The sequence below is a fragment of the Podarcis muralis genome, chromosome 5 (genome assembly GCF_964188315.1).
Source record: "Podarcis muralis chromosome 5, rPodMur119.hap1.1, whole genome shotgun sequence".
In the NCBI taxonomy this organism is placed as follows: domain Eukaryota; kingdom Metazoa; phylum Chordata; class Lepidosauria; order Squamata; family Lacertidae; genus Podarcis; species Podarcis muralis.
This window is the reverse complement of record NC_135659.1, coordinates 39,868,315-39,885,690: the sequence shown is the minus strand read 5'-3', so window position 1 is coordinate 39,885,690 and position 17,376 is coordinate 39,868,315. Positions and strand designations below refer to the sequence as shown.

Genomic DNA, 17,376 nt, shown 5'->3' with positions numbered 1-17,376 from the left:
AAGTAGCCATTTTAAGTGTTCAAAAAACAAGAACCAACCACGACGATCACCAGGATACTCCACCCAAATGGCTCCCCTTTTCAACAAACAAATAATTAACGTTCCTGATGAACTCTGCCTTTTCAGTGCAGGACTGCACATGTACCCTGTTTTAAATGAAGATGTGGTCTTCCTGCAAGTTAGCTATTACCCCATACAGTCAAAGGTACATCTTTTACCCCCCTCCCATGGTGGGGGCAAAGTTAGTGTGAGACAAGGGGCACCTCCAGACATCCTCTTTATTAAGCTTCCCCCCCACCCCGATTTTTGTGTGTGAAGGTTATACAACACCCACTGTTTATTGAACTTTCATCCTGATTTTTTGTGCAGGTTATACAACTTCCTGTCAATTATTATCATACACTTTCTAATGCATTTTCCCCTTCACTTTTCTTACATGAAAAGACTGCTTGTTGTTTTTATTTTTTAAAAGTGGGTTTGTTGCACAAGTGTGCTTTAATCCACCTGAATTGCACAGATCTCAATTTTCCAGTGTGTAATTGAACCCCTCCAGCAAAATAGTGACAGTCTGGGAGAAAACTAACACTACACTAGCACCAGTGCTAAAAACATTTTTAAGCCGTCTTACTAACTGCACTGCATCGCCTGCGCTTCTTGTCTCTTGCGTTCTGCCTTGATGGATTCACTGGTTTCAGCTGATTTTTCTTCCCAGGAGTTTCCTTTCAACAAAATTACATTGATTATTCTCTTATTCACTGTGGATTGCTCTGGTGCTGAAGTTCGAAACTGTGCCTGGCTTGCATTAAACACACACACATATACACACTGCTACTAACAGTGATTAAAAGCTTTGGTTTTGATTTTTGCTTAGAGAAAAACGTAAGTATTTTTTTAGACCAGAAACAAAGTTGACGTAACTTGCCGGTAGAGTGCTTGATTTACAAAATGACTGTTTTTTTGCCTTCTCTTTGCATTTCTCTGCATTTCCCTTGATGGCATTGACTTGATGCAATCGAAAAGGTTTCTGTGTGCATAAAAAGTGACTATTTTTCATTGGTTGCAGGCTCTTCTAGAGGACCCAGCCCCTTAACCATGGGTGCGCAAGACACTCTTCCCGTAGCTGCAGCTTTCACTGAAACAGTTAATGCATACTTCAAAGGAGCAGATCCTAACAAGTAGGTATCAAATTGTTTGCCCCCCCCCCCATCTCTTCCCCATACAATAATAGACAGTTCAGGGTTGGTCTTACACAGTTAGAGTATGTTCACCTTTACCACTTACTCTGCATCCTGTGTACTCCCACTGCTAGTCCTCCCCCCCCCCCCCCCGAAGCCAAATTCAGAACCCGACCTTAGCCTCAACCCATATTGGTGCTGTAGCTTCCTGACAAATACTGTTGTCTGATGCATTTCCCTCTCTCAATTGAACTTCAGTCCAGCTGCATTCACTTAGTACTTTAAGAATGGCATGTACGATTGAGAAGGCAGGGAAACAAAAAAAGGCTGCACTCCTTGGCTGAATGCATTACCCCTCTCTAGTATGAACAGCACTGTGCAAATGTGGTTTCAAATGCAGCAGTGGGAAACAACCTCACTGAATTTTAAGCTGCTGATGTGAACATCCCTTTATTTGCCTGTAGGTGGGCGGCACGTTAGGGACTGGTGATGTAAAACCAGCAACAAAGTTGGAGAAAATATTCTTTGGCAGCTGACAAATATTTCAGTAAACAAGTACAGTTGTACCTCGGGTTGCATACGCTTCAGGTTACAGACTCCGCTAACCCAGAAATAGTGCTTCAGGTTAAGAACTTTGCTTCAGGATGAGAACAGAAATTGCGCGGCGGCAGCACAGCAGCAGCGGGAGGCCCCTTTAGCTAAAGTGGTGCTTCAGGTTAAGAACAGTTTCAGGTTAAGAACGGACCTCCGGAATGAATTAATTACATAACCAGAGGTACCACTGTACTGAGTGGGGAGAGGACACAGGGATCAGTTATTTTGCAAAAAGGGGACCCTAGCATGATGCAATCAGAGTTCTGTTGAATGCTTTCATAAATTAGGGAATGCTGATATTACTATGGCAAGAGGAAAAAACCAAATGCTCCAGTTTCTCAATCTTCAGCGTGGTTGGGGTATTTAAATATCATCTGATCTTCAGTGAAGTATGACTGTAATCTGGTATATTGGTTTGCTGTTTTTATTTCATTTCACAACTCTGTATTACTTTTCTTTTTCTCTGTTACTTACCTGTTTTTTCGGTGCCTACACATTTTTGTATGCAACAAAAAATCAAATAAAAAGTTTTCTTTCCTCCAAGTATAGGGAAATGTACCTGAATGAATTGTTCTCTTTCTCTTTCTGTACGTTTCTTTTGATATTAAAGATGCATAGTGAAGATTACTGGAGAGATGGTGCTGTCGTTTCCTGCAGGAATTACTAGACATTTTGCCAATAATCCCGCCCCTGCTGTTCTAACATTCCGTGTAACAAATTACAACAGGTTAGAACACGTCTTGCCAAACCCCCAACTGCTTTGCTGGTAAATATCTTTCTATATTAACTCTTATAGATTTATAGGAGGAAGTTGCTTTTGTAACTTTCGCACAAAAAACTTTGCATAGATCATAAATGAGATCAATAGCATTCTTAATTTATAAATATCTAAAACCTTTCAGTATATTTTTGTATGTAAAAAACATACAAAAGTACCTGTGGAGTTTATACTCTGTTGTTGAAACGGTAACTCTCACAATGTTTTATTTTATTGTTGTATAGTGATTTCACAGATGAGCAGCATGCTCATTTGTCAAGCTATTATCAGAAAGCAAACACAAAATGTTCATGTTGATCACCATCAGCTTGAGCATGGGTCATTCTAATAAATGACTATTTCGCTTTCCAGTTTTTGGCAATGCCAAATTCAGCACTTCTAGAAGAAAATGGGACTGTTAACAATATAGCTAGAAACCTTCTTGCCATTCTTCAGCTTCTCACTGTGAATCATCTGATCGTTCAGCTATGTTTGCTAGCGGCCAGTGCTGCTGAAGACTCTGAATCAGTCTCTTGTCTCTCATTCTTTGCATTCAAATTTTGCCCCAGTAAGACCATTACAATTTGACATCATTTCTTAACACAATGAACATGCTACAAATATAACACACATCAGAAGGATGTGTGGTATTTCATCCCTGATCACTGGACATTACAGTTGGGTTGGGGCTTGGGAGTTGTAATCCAATACCTAGCTGAGCCCCAGGTTCCCCAACCCTGCTCTTCGTGTTATTAAGGTAAAGGTAAAGGTACCCCTGTCCGTACGGGCCAGTCTTGACAGACTCTAGGGTTGTGCGCCCATCTCACTCAAGAGGCCGGGGGCCAGCGCTGTCCGGAGACACTTCTGGGTCACGTGGCCAGCGTGACAAGCTGCATCTGGTGAGCCAGAGCCACACACAGAAGCGCCGTTTACCTTCCCGCTAGTAAGCGGTCCCTATTTATCTACTTGCACCCGGGGGTGCTTTCGAACTGCTAGGTTGGCAGGCGCTGGGACCGAACAACGGGAGCGCACCCCACCGCGGGGATTCGAACCGCCGACCTTTCGATCGGCAAGCCCTAGGTGCTGAGGCTTTTACCCACAGCGCCACCCGCGTCCCCTCTTCGTGTTATTACTTGTTGACAAAAGTTTTCCATTTACAAAATTAACATTTTCTCTCTTTTTTTCCTAAATGGATGCAGTGACAGTACACAAGCTGATGCCAACGCAAAGGAATTCTGGGTAAACATGCCAAATTTGATGACGCATTTAAAGAAAGTATCTGAACAGAAACCACAAGCAACGTATTATAATGTGGATATGCTTAAATATCAGGTAATACCTTTTACAGCATATAATCTGGTGAAATGTTCAATGTGCATAAGGGCTGGATAAATATAGTTCCGTTTTGTTAGTCATTGCTGATTTCAGTATCTCCCCCCCCCCCAAAAAAAACCCAACTTTTTATGAATGGACATGCTGAATTGTACTAGAGGAAAAGTAAAAACAATGCAAAGTATATTCCAGGCCAAAAGAACCTCTTTAATCTGAAAGTTTATAACTACACTTTGCCTATGAAAACTTCCCTTTCTCTTTCTTATAAGGTATCAGCCCAGGGTATTCAGTCTACTCCATTGAACCTTGCAGTGAACTGGCGGTGTGAGCCTACAAGCACCGATCTACGCATTGACTACAAATATAATCTAGAGGCAATGACTACACCAGTAGCTTTAAACAATGTGCAGTTCCTTGTTCCCATAGATGGAGGAGTGACAAAACTTCAAGCTGTGCTTCCACCTGCTATTTGGTATGAATCTGAATTGGTCTTTGATCCTTCCCAGTGCTCACTCCAGAGATGCACTGTTCTTAATGGCTGGAGGTGGTTCCATTTGGACAACCTGAAACTGTTTTTGATCAGCCCTTGTCATTATGTGATTAAAACTTTTCCACAGTTCTGTCTGAATAACTGTAGCATTTAGAACGTTTGTATGCAAATGAGAAAGAAACTTAATGCGACAACTTATCCACGCTTACCCTTCCTCTGCTCTTTCCAGGCATGGTCTGAGATTTAAAGCTCTGTGTCCAAGCACCCTTTTTTTTATTCCAGAGCTTTCCCTGAGAAAACCCGTTCTGTAAAGCTCAATTGGAGCAAACATCAATCTGCACAAAACCCAAACGGAAGTTTGCTCCGATTCAGCTTTAAAGAGCAGGTTTTCTCAGGGAAACCTCTGACCAAAAATCAAACAAACACGGGTGCCCTTCAGATGGTGTTGGGCTGCATCATCCCTGACCTTTGCTTGGCCATGGTGGCTGGGGCTGATGGGAAACTGTAGTACAACAGTGTATAATGGGCACCAAGTTGGCTGCCCCAAGGTAGTGGGGATGCTAGCTTTACACAAGGCAAATAGTTATGGGAACTTCCTGTTCAGCACTGTAACAATAAACTGGAATGGTTCCTGAACTACACTGTTCTGTGCTGACGTTCTATGCTGAATGATGCTAATTTCAGATTGCCTGCTTCCTGTAGTGCTTAATTTGCTTGCTACGTGTCCCGTCATTCCAAAACTCATATGAACAAGCTTTCTTTCATTTTTAGGAATGCTGAACAGCAAAAGATATTGTGGAGGATTCCTGATATTTCACAGAAATCAGAGAATGGAGGTAATAAGGCAAGCTTACATGCTCCTCTGAAAAATCAGCCTCTTCGGCCTTACGTTTTCTCCCTCTACTCATACTAACATGTGTCTTCTCACTCCTGTCTCACTGTGTGGAGTGAGGAGACTCATTGAACAGTGCAGCCATGGATAGTTTTTACATGAAACTGAAAACAATACAATAAAGCCAGGAGTTCCTGGGCTGCGCACTTATTTTAACATGTTATTGGGGTGAGTTAATTACTGAAATGCCATTGCTATTTACGTATTACGTTTATGAATTTATTTTGAATTTTTTAAAAATATGTACTGTTTCATTATTGCTGTGTACTGGTTGGTTACAAAATTATTACAAACAATAAGCATACGAATAAACTGGTGAGACTGGTATGTGCAGTGTGATTATGCATGTTATCTCAGAAATAAATTCCATCAGGCGAGCCAACTTGAATAAAATATGAGGTGGGCAGGTAAGCATAATCAGTCATAAGATGCTGTGCACACACAGTATTTGAATGCCAGTGTCCATCAACTGGGGGGGCAGCCCCCTCAAATATTTTATTGGGGGGTTAAAGGGACCTTGGCCCCTAGGAGTTGGCTCCTAGGAGTCCCACTATGTTCAATGGTGTTTACTTACTCCCAGGTAAGTGTGCATAGGATTGCTGCTTAAAAACACCAGTTGCTCAGGAGGAGGAAGGGGAAGTGGTGTGATCTGACTTTAACAATTAGCAAGATGAAAGCTTATCCCCCTGCCAGTGAGTCTCCTATATGCACATAGGTTTTCTCACTGTGTTACATTTTTGTAACATACTTGCTGTATTTTCTACCTTAAAGGTGTGGGCTCTTTGCTGGCACGATTCCAGTTATCCGAGGGACCAAGCAAACCTTCCCCCCTGGTTGTGCAATTCACCAGCGAAGGGACCACTCTGTCCAGTTGCGATATTGAACTTGTTGGAGCCGGGTATCGTTTTTCACTTATTAAAAAGAGGTTTGCAGCAGGTAAATTTTTTGTTTGTTTGTTTCTATAGAGGCGCCTTAAATTTTCTTCTTCTAAGTGGGGGTAGGGGTGTATCAGCAAAATGAGCTGGGTGGCTAGGTCTGGAAAGGTCAGTGTCCAAGGTTATTTAGTCTGGGTACCTACATCCCATCATGCCATCTGTTAAAAAATGCATGCTTCCCACTGTAATTAAGGATTTGGGGATGGGATGCTGGTCGCATCTTTTAGGTTTCATCCTATAAAACCAAGCTGTTGCCTGATGTATTGCTCAAAATCTATTGAGCTGTGAGCACACATGGGTGCATGCATACATATGGGACCACCTTTTCCTTTTTACCATCATGGAGAATTCCTTTGGATCTCCTGCTTCAAGATAAGAAGTTTCTTGCTTCTTGATAAGAAGTTGCTTCTTGATAAGAAGTTATGGCGCAGATGGTGTGATGGGGTGGAGTCATGAAGCTGCCCTCCCAACAGCAGCATCACTGCAGTTTCCTTAGAGAGGGGTGGGGTGGGGCAGAGCAGAGCAGAGCAGTGGTGAGGTTGGGATGGCACAGATGCACCACTGTGGGTGCCGGACTGGCTTTGCCAGGGCATCTGTGTAGACCTGCCCAGGTCAGCTGCAGTGACTCTGGTGTTGGGAGGGCAGCTCCTCCCCACCACCCTGGCCACTAGTGTCCTATGGGGATGCAACACACATATTTGGATTTCCTGTGCCTTGTCTAAGGAATAGCTCCAATATGAATAAGATATGAAAAGTTGTTTGATCTCTTCCCCTTCTTGTGCCCCACTGCGAGATCTCAACCGGTCTGAGGCACCTGGACCTAAAGAAGTAATTCACAATCTTTCTGAAAAGGAAAAGAACATGCAAGCTTGATTTAGCTATCATTCAGTATATTTCTCAGGTTGTTATTAGAAGAACCTTCCTGTAAACAGTAACTTGAAGACTATGTACTTTCTTTTTGTTTTGTATTTTCTTTTGTTGTAAATATGTATGTTTTCTAATTTGTACTTAATAGAAATATATATTTAAAAAATTAAAAAAGAAAAGTAACTTGAAGACTATTGCCAGGTGAAAGATTTGAAGAATTTGTATTATTAGGTGAAGTCAAGAATCTAGTTTTGTTTCAACTGCAGTAGAGGGACAGACCTGAAAGTCCACATTTCATGATAATGTCATCAACCACCTAGGCCGCACCTTCACTTAAGTAATTTAATTGATAGGCCAATTTGCATGTAATGACAAGCCATGGTTAATGGCTTATTGGGACTGAACAATAAGTGGTGAAGACTTGGCTTATCAATAGGTCTGAACTTGGGGTTGTGGCTTGTTTTGCCCTAATAAGTCATTATCAACAAGTCATGCCTTCATTTGTTAGAGAGAAACAATCCACTGGGCTTTGCTTCAACAAGCCAAGTCTTCATGACTTGTTGGTCCCAGTCACTCCAAGGGAGAAGCAGGTGGGAGTGATTCGTTAGCGTGGAAAAGCATGCTGCTCAGTCCTGGTAAGCCATGAACAGTGGCTTATTGTAAATTGCCATGTTTATAAAAATAAATACAAGCTTTATTAATTTTATGAAATTTTTATTTTAACATACCTTTTACCACTTTCCTTGCAGGAAAATACCTGGCAGATAACTAACAGAAGTTTATGCAAGTATGTGGAAAATCCATATAGCTGAGGACTGCTGTGGGTGAACGGGTTTTATACGCTGTTTGAGGAAAAACTAAATCCTGTACTTGGGACATTTCTGTTGGAAGTGTCAGCAACTTTCAACATTTTCCCTCAGAAAATGCCATGTTGACCAGTCCTACAGTATTTACTTCTAGATGTAATATTGTTAATGTTTTAAATTGTAATTATTGTATTTGTAAATTGTACTCATTCCAGTAAGGCTGTATTTTGGCAGTTAGACACTTGAGTTTTAGCATTTTACCATTCATGAAATGGGTGTAATTTAAACTGTGGTATATAAATTTAATAGTAGTACTGTTGAATGGCGCAATGCTTTCAGAGGTAGATAACATTTTGTCAATATATACAATCTGAATACCATGCTAATTGCTGTGAGAAAGGGGGTGCCTCAAAAAAGAAAGTTTAACTAAAGACCTGCAAATTCACTCCGTTTTTTCTTTAGCCCTTAGTATGTCATATAAATAGTTATATGAATGAACAGGTCTATCTTCCTAGTATTTGATTGATTTCACTCCAGAACATTTTTAGTAAATGTGGTGGTGGTTATAGCATACTTCCCCCAACTACAGAAATGTATCTCCACCCACCCACCCACCCACCCACCCACTTTTTCATTGTAAAAACAAGTTGATTTTTTTAAAAGGTCTGGATATAAGTTATTGGATACACTTCCATTATGATGAAGCATGTGTTGGAAAAGCTTTCAGTTCCTTCCCCTTTGTCTGACATGATCAGATGTGGCGGTAGGGGTCCGTCCACTAGAAACCTATGCAAGCCCTATTGAATTGAATGAAAGCACAGCCAGGCAGCAAAGCAGTTCCAGTTATTTTCACTAAGTCTTGCACAGGAGAACCTTCTGGTGGGTTGGGCTCAAAATAAGCAGTTTAAAACACAAATGTGATAACTTTTGACAAATACATCTTTATGTGGGTATAAAAGAAAGAGACTGTGTTTTATTTCAGCAACAGTTTTTCTTCCAGTTTGGTAGGCATGCTTGTCTATTTTTACAATACCATATGCATGCAGATTCCTTGCTAAGAAAACTTCCTTTTCCTAGTCAGATTCTAACGTACAAGTGAAGGGAGAAAGAGCTCGAAAGTAATGTATTCATGTGTGTTTTAATCTGTAAAGGTTTGTGTTGTGGCCTCATAGTGAGAAACCGTAGCTGCACTAAGTTTGTGTGGCAGAATTGGTAGCACAATCATTAATCGTACTGGATTCTCAGTTGCCCTGCAGATATTTAACTGCCAGCATATTCTGCTTTCTTCAAACAGATGTTTGGGTTTCAAGCTTCTAATCAGTTTTGAGGTATTTTTTAACATCCATCGCAAAGGAGAGTGTAGCACTTTTTAAAGAACAAAACTGTCCGGTTCTCTCACGTTACTGAAATGCTTGCTAGATATTTATAGTGTTTTAGTTCTGCTGCATTTGTTCATTTGGCAGCTAAGCTTGCAGCCAGTACAGCAGGAGCTAATGAGAGGGCTCACTGGAGTTGTGCAGAGGGTCATGAGCCTAGTGGATAGTATCCATGCTGCTTTTTTTTGTACACACAACTAGTATTTTTTTACATTGAGGTCTAAGTAGGTTGGCATCCAACTGTCTCATTTGCATGCGAAAATGGCTGTGCTTGAGGAACAGCTGTGTCTGCATTAAAGCAAGCAAACAAAATCAGAGGCTGTCCTGGTAGGAAATCCGGTCATAAATTATATATCCCTTTGGAAACAAGCATGGGAAGTATATATCTTAAAGTGGTAGAAGCTGAAATTTCATATATCATCAGAAGGGAGAAAATAACAGAGAATTTCTTTTAATATGAATCTTGGATGAGAAACCTGAGGAGCTAATTTTGAGGAAAATACAACACATGGTATAAAAAATATAACTACTTTTCTTTGGCCCCACTGGTTTCTCTGTAGCACTGATGTTGATTTTGTGAATTGCTAGAACTCTGTGTGGCTTGAGGTGGAAAACAGTCTTATATTGTACTTTGTGTTCCTAAAAGTTGCCATATTAGACATGTGTCTGATCTTTCAATGTGAAAGTAAATGTGGCTTCTGGTGACATCATCATGATGCTTATTACAAAAGCTGGAGTGAGAGAAAGCAAGTTTTTGCCTTGCTCTAATGGATGGAGAACTTTGCTACACTAATTTTCTTTTCTTCCAATATGTACAAGTTACCAGGCAGTCACATAATTGTGAGCTTAAAAAAACAACACTATAGCTAATGTCATTACTGTCCACAAAAAGTTCACTAATTCTGATTTGAATTAAAAAGCTTTTTTTCATGCAAATAGCACATGATGTGCATTTGAAAATATGTGCAAATTCATTTTCAGTGCTGGAAAGAAATTCACCTTAAAAAAAATATCTAAAAGCAAACTAGGGATTTTAAAACTGAGCAGACAGGTAAATGGAGAGAAATATGTTCAACGCAATTGTATTTGATATGTATCCAACATAAATATAGCTTATCCCAATCTTAGAAAAAATTCTGCAAATGTTCAAAAACAAATAATTTATAAATAGAAGAAAATATCTTTTTTTTAAAAAGTTTCTCCAATTTGCCTTATTTAGCACTTAATGTAGCAGTATTCACATCTTCCCCCAAAAAGGTCCAACTAATGGCCAACATGCCCTAACTCTTAATATGGTTATTTCTTCCAGCACTTTCTGCCACAGGGTGTGCAATATCAACTGCTGGCAACCATGGAGTGCCATCCATATTCCTCCCTGTAACAACTCAAAAGTCCTGATCCACCAATGATGCTGAAAAAGGGAATGAAAACATGTCCTGTCATTTTTTAAAAAACACAATTATTCGCCAAGTTTTTGTAGTAAAAGAAGTTCTTGTGCAAGCTTTATTTGCATTTCTGTGCAGCACCCACAGGCTTTATCAAAAGCTTTTTACTGACTACTGATTCTAGAAGTACATTTTCAATGATTAAAAATGCAGCCTATGCATGACGGCTGTGTTGCACACATTGTTTGTCTTATCAGCCCCAAGCACACACTTGTGCAAAGAAAGTTCTAGTGTACCTCTGAAACAGCTTCACCTACAGGGTCATCTTCAAGTAGTAAGCATAGCTAAGAGACACAAGGAATTGAGTGTCATTATGGAGGTTACCCAGTTCAGAAAAGAACTAAAATCTAACTCCTTCATCTTAGCTTTTCTTGGGTGAAGAAAGAATTGGGGACTATCTGAGCCAGTTGTGATAAGTACAAGTCATCAGCAGGGAGAGTGAAGAGGATTCATGTATCTGTAGTAACTGCTAATGGATTACACTTTCTCATGCAAGGCATATTCAGAAAGGCCTACTGTTTCATAAAATAAAACAAGCAGAATGAAAACACAGCATGCCTTCCAAGCAAGCTATTCAAATGGAAACAGCTTTCTATATTGCATGCAAAATCTCTGGAAGGGAAACAATAGGTTTTAAAGGTATAAGTAGGGCTGAAATCTTATGCACACTTACTCAGGAGCAAGTCCCATTGAAATATGTGGAACTGAACTTGCTGTAAATATGCATAGGTTCAGGCTGTAGAGGTTTTCTAAAACTATATTAGAAAGTAAAGCATTATTTCTATACAAAGTTGAGATTACATTTCTACCAAGTCCAAGTTTATAAAGCATTAACCTAGTATCTAGTACTTCAACAGGATTAATGAAGCACATGAGGTGTGTGGTGGTTTTTGTTTTAATTTGGTACAATATGCAATATTCAGTAAGCCAACTAAACTTCAATGGGCCACCTCTTTCTAGATTTGTTTTGAATCAATTTATTTGAATGTAAATTTTTTAAAAAAATAAATATAGAATTCAAACAAGGTTTTACTTTTATGGCCTAATGCATGAATAGGCACTCTTAACAGTGCAATCCAATACACATCTACTTAGGCCCTCGGTGAGGCTTACTTGCAGGTAGGGGAGTATAAAATTACAGCCTAATTCATTCTTCTTCGTGGCTTCTATACTATATTTGAAAATGTCCCTTTATTTTTAAGCAAAGTGGAAAACATTCCTGTTAATTTATATATGCCACACAGTTAACATCTATGGTTAACTCATAGTTTATGCTATTACCAAATTGCAGAGCATTCTTGCCATTCCACATTTCGGTTGTTGAGGATGATCTTAGTGGCTGTAAACTTTCTCCAGTGCTCATACTATGTATTAAAGCATGTGTCACACCTTTTAAAAATCGTTCCTTGACCCCCAGTTTGCCTTTGGCATGAAAACATCTGATGGAAAGGGATTTGTGTTTTAAGTTTCTGCAGTCTAGGTTTAAAGAAAAAGTCAGTGCTGTTTTTTACTTAGTTACTTGATCCTGATTGACATGAAGGCTTGAGAATGAGGATTGATCCTATCCCTGCTTCCCGCCCCCATACGTAGAATACTACATGCTGCATGAAGTGTGCATTTGTAGAGCCATACATATGTATGACATACCAATAGTATGGGGCACATGTGACCCTGAGCCTTGCTCTTGTCAGGGACTTAAGTGAACTGGTTCTTAGAATTGTACTTAGGACAATCATAATATTTTAGGTGTGTTTTTAAGACCCTAGGCGCAGCAGATCTGTTGTTTGGTTCTGAATTATTTAACTGAGCTGAATACTGTTTTACAGGTAAGCCAAATCAAGCATCATTAGCTAAGGTATAGACATTTTAAAGGTGAATGATGCTACCAAGTGCTTGGAAGTTGAACTCTTACCTGCTCAGATATTTATTTATTCATATCATTCATAAGCCACTTTCCCAATAATTGGTCCAAAGTTGCATACATAGTTAAAACTATGTAACAGGCAAAGTTCTAATTGACTTCACTGGCAGAATACACTTAGTTCCATCGAAGTGGTCAGCTACTAGTTATAGAAATGATATCTCAGATGAAATATATAAAATCGTAACAAAAATACAACCTAGTTGTCTTTTCTCTCTTTTTATACTTAAAATTACCATCCTTAGAATGCAGTACTGGACATGTCTGCTCAGAAGTAAGTCATATTACGTTCAGTGCGGCATGCTGCTAGGTAAGTAGGCATCGGATTGCAGCCTAAAAAAATATTTAGCAGGCCACTGTAGAATAAACATTTTGAGTAATACTCAGGTGCACCAACATATCCAACAGTTGGGCATCCAAGTTGCATCTCTGATTGTTGTTGTTTAGTCGTGTCCGACTCTTCGTGACCCCATGGACCAGAGCACGCCAGGCACTCCTGTCTTCCACTGCCTCCCGCAGTTTGGTCAAACTCATGCTGGTAGCTTTGAAAACACTGTCCAACCATCTCGTCCTCTGTCGTCCCCTTCTCCTTGTGCCCTCCATCTTTCCCAACATCAGGGTCTTTTCCAGGGAGTCTTCTCTTCTCGTGAGGTGGCCAAAGTACTGGAGCCTCAGCTTCACAATCTGTCCTTCCAGTGAGCACTCAGGGCTGACTTCCTTAAGAATGGAGAGGTTTGTTCTTCTTGCAGTCCATGGGAGTCTCGAGTCTCCTCCAGCACCGTAATTCAAAAGCATCAATTCTTCGGCAATCAGCCTTCTTTATGGTCCAGCTCTCACTTCCATACATCACTACTGGGGAAACCATAGCTTTAACTAGACGGACCTTTGTTGGCAAGGCGATGTCTCTGCTTTTTAGGATGCTGTCTAGGTTTGTCATTGCTTTTCTCCCAAGAAGCAGGCATCTTTTAATTTCATGACTGCTGTCATCATCTGCAGTGATCATGGAGCCCAAGAAAGTAAAATCTCTCACTGCCTCCATTTCTTCCCCTTCTATTTGCCAGGAGGTGATGGGACCAGTGGCCATGATCAGCTTGAATATCATCACTTCCACTGGCCTTGTTATTAGCAGTGCTTTCTAAGGCCCATTTGACTTCACTCTCCAGGATGTCTGGCTCAAGGTCAGCAACCACACTACCTGGGGTGTACGAGACATCCATATCTTTCTGGTATAATTCCTCTGTGTATTCTTGCCACCTCTTCTTGATGTCTTCTGCTTCTGTTAGGTCATTACTACTTTTGTCCTTTATTATGGTAATCTTTGTACGAAATGTTCCTTTCATGTCTCCAATTTTCTTGAACAGATCTCTGGTTCTTCCCATTCTGTTGTTTTCCTCTATTTCTTTGCATTGCTCGTTTAAGAAGGCCTTCTTGTCTCTCCTTGCTATTTTTTTGGAAATCTGCATTCCATTTCCTGTATCTTTCACTATTTCCCTCGCATTTTGCTAGCCTTTCCCCCGCTATTTGTAAGGCCACTTTGCTTTCTTGCATTTCCTTTTCATTGGGATGGTTTTCATTGCTGCCTCCTGTATAATGTTACGAGCCTCCATCCATAGTTCTTCAGGCACTCTGTCCACCAAATCTAAATCCTTAAACCTCACTTCCACTGTGTATTCATAAGGGATTTGATTTAGATTGTATCTTACCAGCCCAGTGGTTTTTCCTACTTTCTTCAGTTTAAGCTTGAATTTTGCTATAAGAAAATTCTGCTATAAGAAAAGCTTGAATTTTGCTATAAGAAAATCTTGATGATCTGAGCCACAGTCAGCTCCAGGTCTTGTTTTTGCTGACTGTATAGAGCATCTCTGATACTCCTCCTCTATTTACCTTCTACTGTATGTGATAAAGAAAAATCAGACCTGAAACTGTTAAAATGGGAAAGAACCATTGTGCTTAGATGTTTGTTTGAACATATGAAAGCCATTGCAACAATGGGTTGTATTCAGTGCTGCCATTCCACGTGTGTAAGACTTCTACTTGCACAACAGAACATACCACCACCACAGCCCCACCACCACCCAGCTGCCTCTACGCCCTCAAAATCTGCTCGAATGTTGGGTACTCCAAAGCAGATTTGGGAGGCATGCAGGGAGAGAAGAGGGAAGTCCTGTTGTGTGAGCAGAACTCCACTCACACAATGACCGCAGTCTAAATCATGGCATGGACTTCTAAACTTACCTTTGGGAAGCTGCTCTTACATGGCCCTAAGTAAGCTACTCTTGAAGCCTAGGAAGACCCTTCCTAAGTGGGACTCCCAAGCATTCTGCTGGTAACAGCAAAAATCCTAAAGAAAAGCTGATGTAAACACACTAACTCTTGCATGTAGCTAACAGGGTTCTTTTGATATGGATCAATCAACCCTATTGTTAATCGTCAACAAGCTGCAAACAAAGAAAGCCACTCTTGACTGACCCTAGTGCAAGTGTACTGATGGTGCTTTCGGAGCTTCTTCTGGTTGCAAGAGGTAACATGAACAATCACTACTTTATCTTTTATAGGAGTAATTTTGAAATGGCTGAATCATGTTGAAAGGGATCAATATTTTTAAAGAGCCTGACAAGAAAATTGAAATCATTCTTTTACTTAAAGATTTAGAGTAATTATAGTGACAGCTCTTCTGTCCTCTAATTCTTGTTCTTCAATTTTTTACCTTTACCATAGCTTAAGAGGAAAGACTCCTCTCTGTGTACAACTTCATTAGGTTACAGGGTACCTCTGCATATATAGAGCACTCTGGAAAAAGTTGTACATTGTTGTTTTTTAACTAAACAAGTAATGTTATCTCATTCATGTCTGACATCTACTTAGGTACCGAGTCAGTTCAGTATCACTGCAGTGTAGATGTATTTGTTTTGGTTTTTTTAAAAAAATAGGCATTTTTAACAAGCTTTTCTTGTTAAATTTTTAATTTGGAAGGTTACCATGATAACCAAATCACTTCAAATGCAATATGATAATGAATACCTTTTCCCATGGGAAAATCCCAATCTTGGGTCTACACCAGAGCTGGAATTTCTTTCTTGAAAGTTTATGTAAGTGGTGTTTCTAGTGATAATGGACATCTTATGCTCGTCAACGTTTTGCTCCATCAGACGTGGTTAGAAATTTACAACATCACAAAGCAATTGACCTCTTTTGACCTTCAAGAAAGGATTACTGTTGCTGCTACTGAACTCTTACCTTTGATTTCAAGGATTAGTGTGATGATGATGTTCAAAGGGTTTACCCATGAGCAGGAATTTCACTATAGGCCAAGCAGTACGTGAAAGTCTAGAATCTGTCTTTTAGTGACCTTAACAATGTTTAACATTAATAAATTGTATTTCAAATTAGTATGAATATGGAATACAGCTGTTTTAGCTGTTACCTCCAGTAAATTGGGATTATAAAACTACTACATCATTTCTCAACTAGACACTTAAGAATGCCACTTATGCTAGTGTCTTAGAAGAGGAGATGGATTTTCAAAATGAAGGAATTGTAGGCACACACTTTTTTCTTCTTCATTTAACTGGCTCAATCAAACTCAAATGCTAAACTCCAATCCTGCCAAACTGTTGTACACATGTTTTCAAAGGCACTATTGACTTGCATGCAATTAAGCATGTGTATAAGCACTTGCAGGCCTTGGGTCTTAATTCTTAGCTGTGATTTCAACCCTAAAGGAATTTTGAAACCTGAATTAGATTCCCTGGTGTTTTATCAGATATCGAACTATATCATTTTATAATAAAAAAAACCTTGTGTATAAACTGTTTATAGATATTTGTGGACTTAAAATACACATGTATATTTTTAAACATTTTTGTTTAAAAGTCTGGACTTCTCAGCCTACGTGTGCAATGAAATATACTATCCTTTTAGTCTAGTTGGCCCTGTTTACTGCTTAGTCTGTTATGAAAGCTTTGCTGCTAACCTGATGGTCTCAGAGAAAAATTGTAAACTATATAGGTTTGTTGCATCAGAAACACTGCAGCAAAGCTTTATATCTGACCACTGGTAATATGAATGTGTCGTATTGACTTGTTGAAGATAATCATAAAACCACATATTTTCAGTGTTTCTTTCCTTATAGATTAGAATACAAATGTCTATTTTTTTTGTAAATAATGATTTTTATAAATGTCTTTCCATCATGATTTCCCCCTAATCATCCATTTCACAAAATCCTGAATATGCAATTATTTATCATACATGATATTATACAAGAAATAGGGTCCCCGTTTCAGAACAAAGTTTATTAAATTCTATACATAAGAACAAATTTAAATAAGTTGTACTTGAAATGTGATTTCCCCCCTTGAAAATAAATGACAAATCTAAAAATGTTTTATGTTTGTGCTGAATTATTTTCTCCTAGAAGTCATTTACAATATTTACAGTGCCATTCTATACATGTCTACTAAGAAACAATTATAGTATTCCATGGAAATTACTCCCAAGTATGTGTGTATAGGATTTGGTTGCCGTACACTGAACAACTAACTACCCAGACTCTCTTCCCACAGTCTGTTATTTAAAGCAGATCTGAAATGAGGAGATGGGTATTGGAGGAAACTGAAAAATGGGAATTTAGGGTTACGGTATTATAGCCCAGAAGTCTGCACCAACCTTTCCCAACCTTGTGCTCTCCATATTTTGGGGGGTGTACCGTTCACTCTCATAATCTGGAGGCCCACAGGTTTGCACTAGATTATTCTTTTGTTAGCTCATCATTTTATACACAATA

The 17,376-nt window shown here is 39.5% G+C and overlaps 1 protein-coding gene across 20 annotated transcripts in view; it reads left to right on the top strand.

Annotated features, from left to right (window-relative positions):
* SGIP1 (SH3GL interacting endocytic adaptor 1) overlaps positions 1 to 16,975 on the top strand; it is a 137,472-nt gene extending 120,497 nt beyond the window's left edge. For all 20 annotated transcript variants that reach the window (XM_077928616.1, XM_077928612.1, XM_077928615.1 and 17 more), the window contains 7 exons: positions 1,064 to 1,175; positions 2,380 to 2,535; positions 3,726 to 3,858; positions 4,128 to 4,330; positions 5,120 to 5,184; positions 6,012 to 6,176; positions 7,792 to 16,975. In XM_077928616.1, the coding sequence (XP_077784742.1) occupies positions 1,064 to 1,175; positions 2,380 to 2,535; positions 3,726 to 3,858; positions 4,128 to 4,330; positions 5,120 to 5,184; positions 6,012 to 6,176; positions 7,792 to 7,814 (857 nt within the window). In that variant the 3' untranslated portion in view covers positions 7,815 to 16,975. The remainder of the gene's footprint in view (positions 1 to 1,063; positions 1,176 to 2,379; positions 2,536 to 3,725; positions 3,859 to 4,127; positions 4,331 to 5,119; positions 5,185 to 6,011; positions 6,177 to 7,791) is intronic.
* The last annotated feature ends 401 nt before the right edge of the window (positions 16,976 to 17,376 follow it).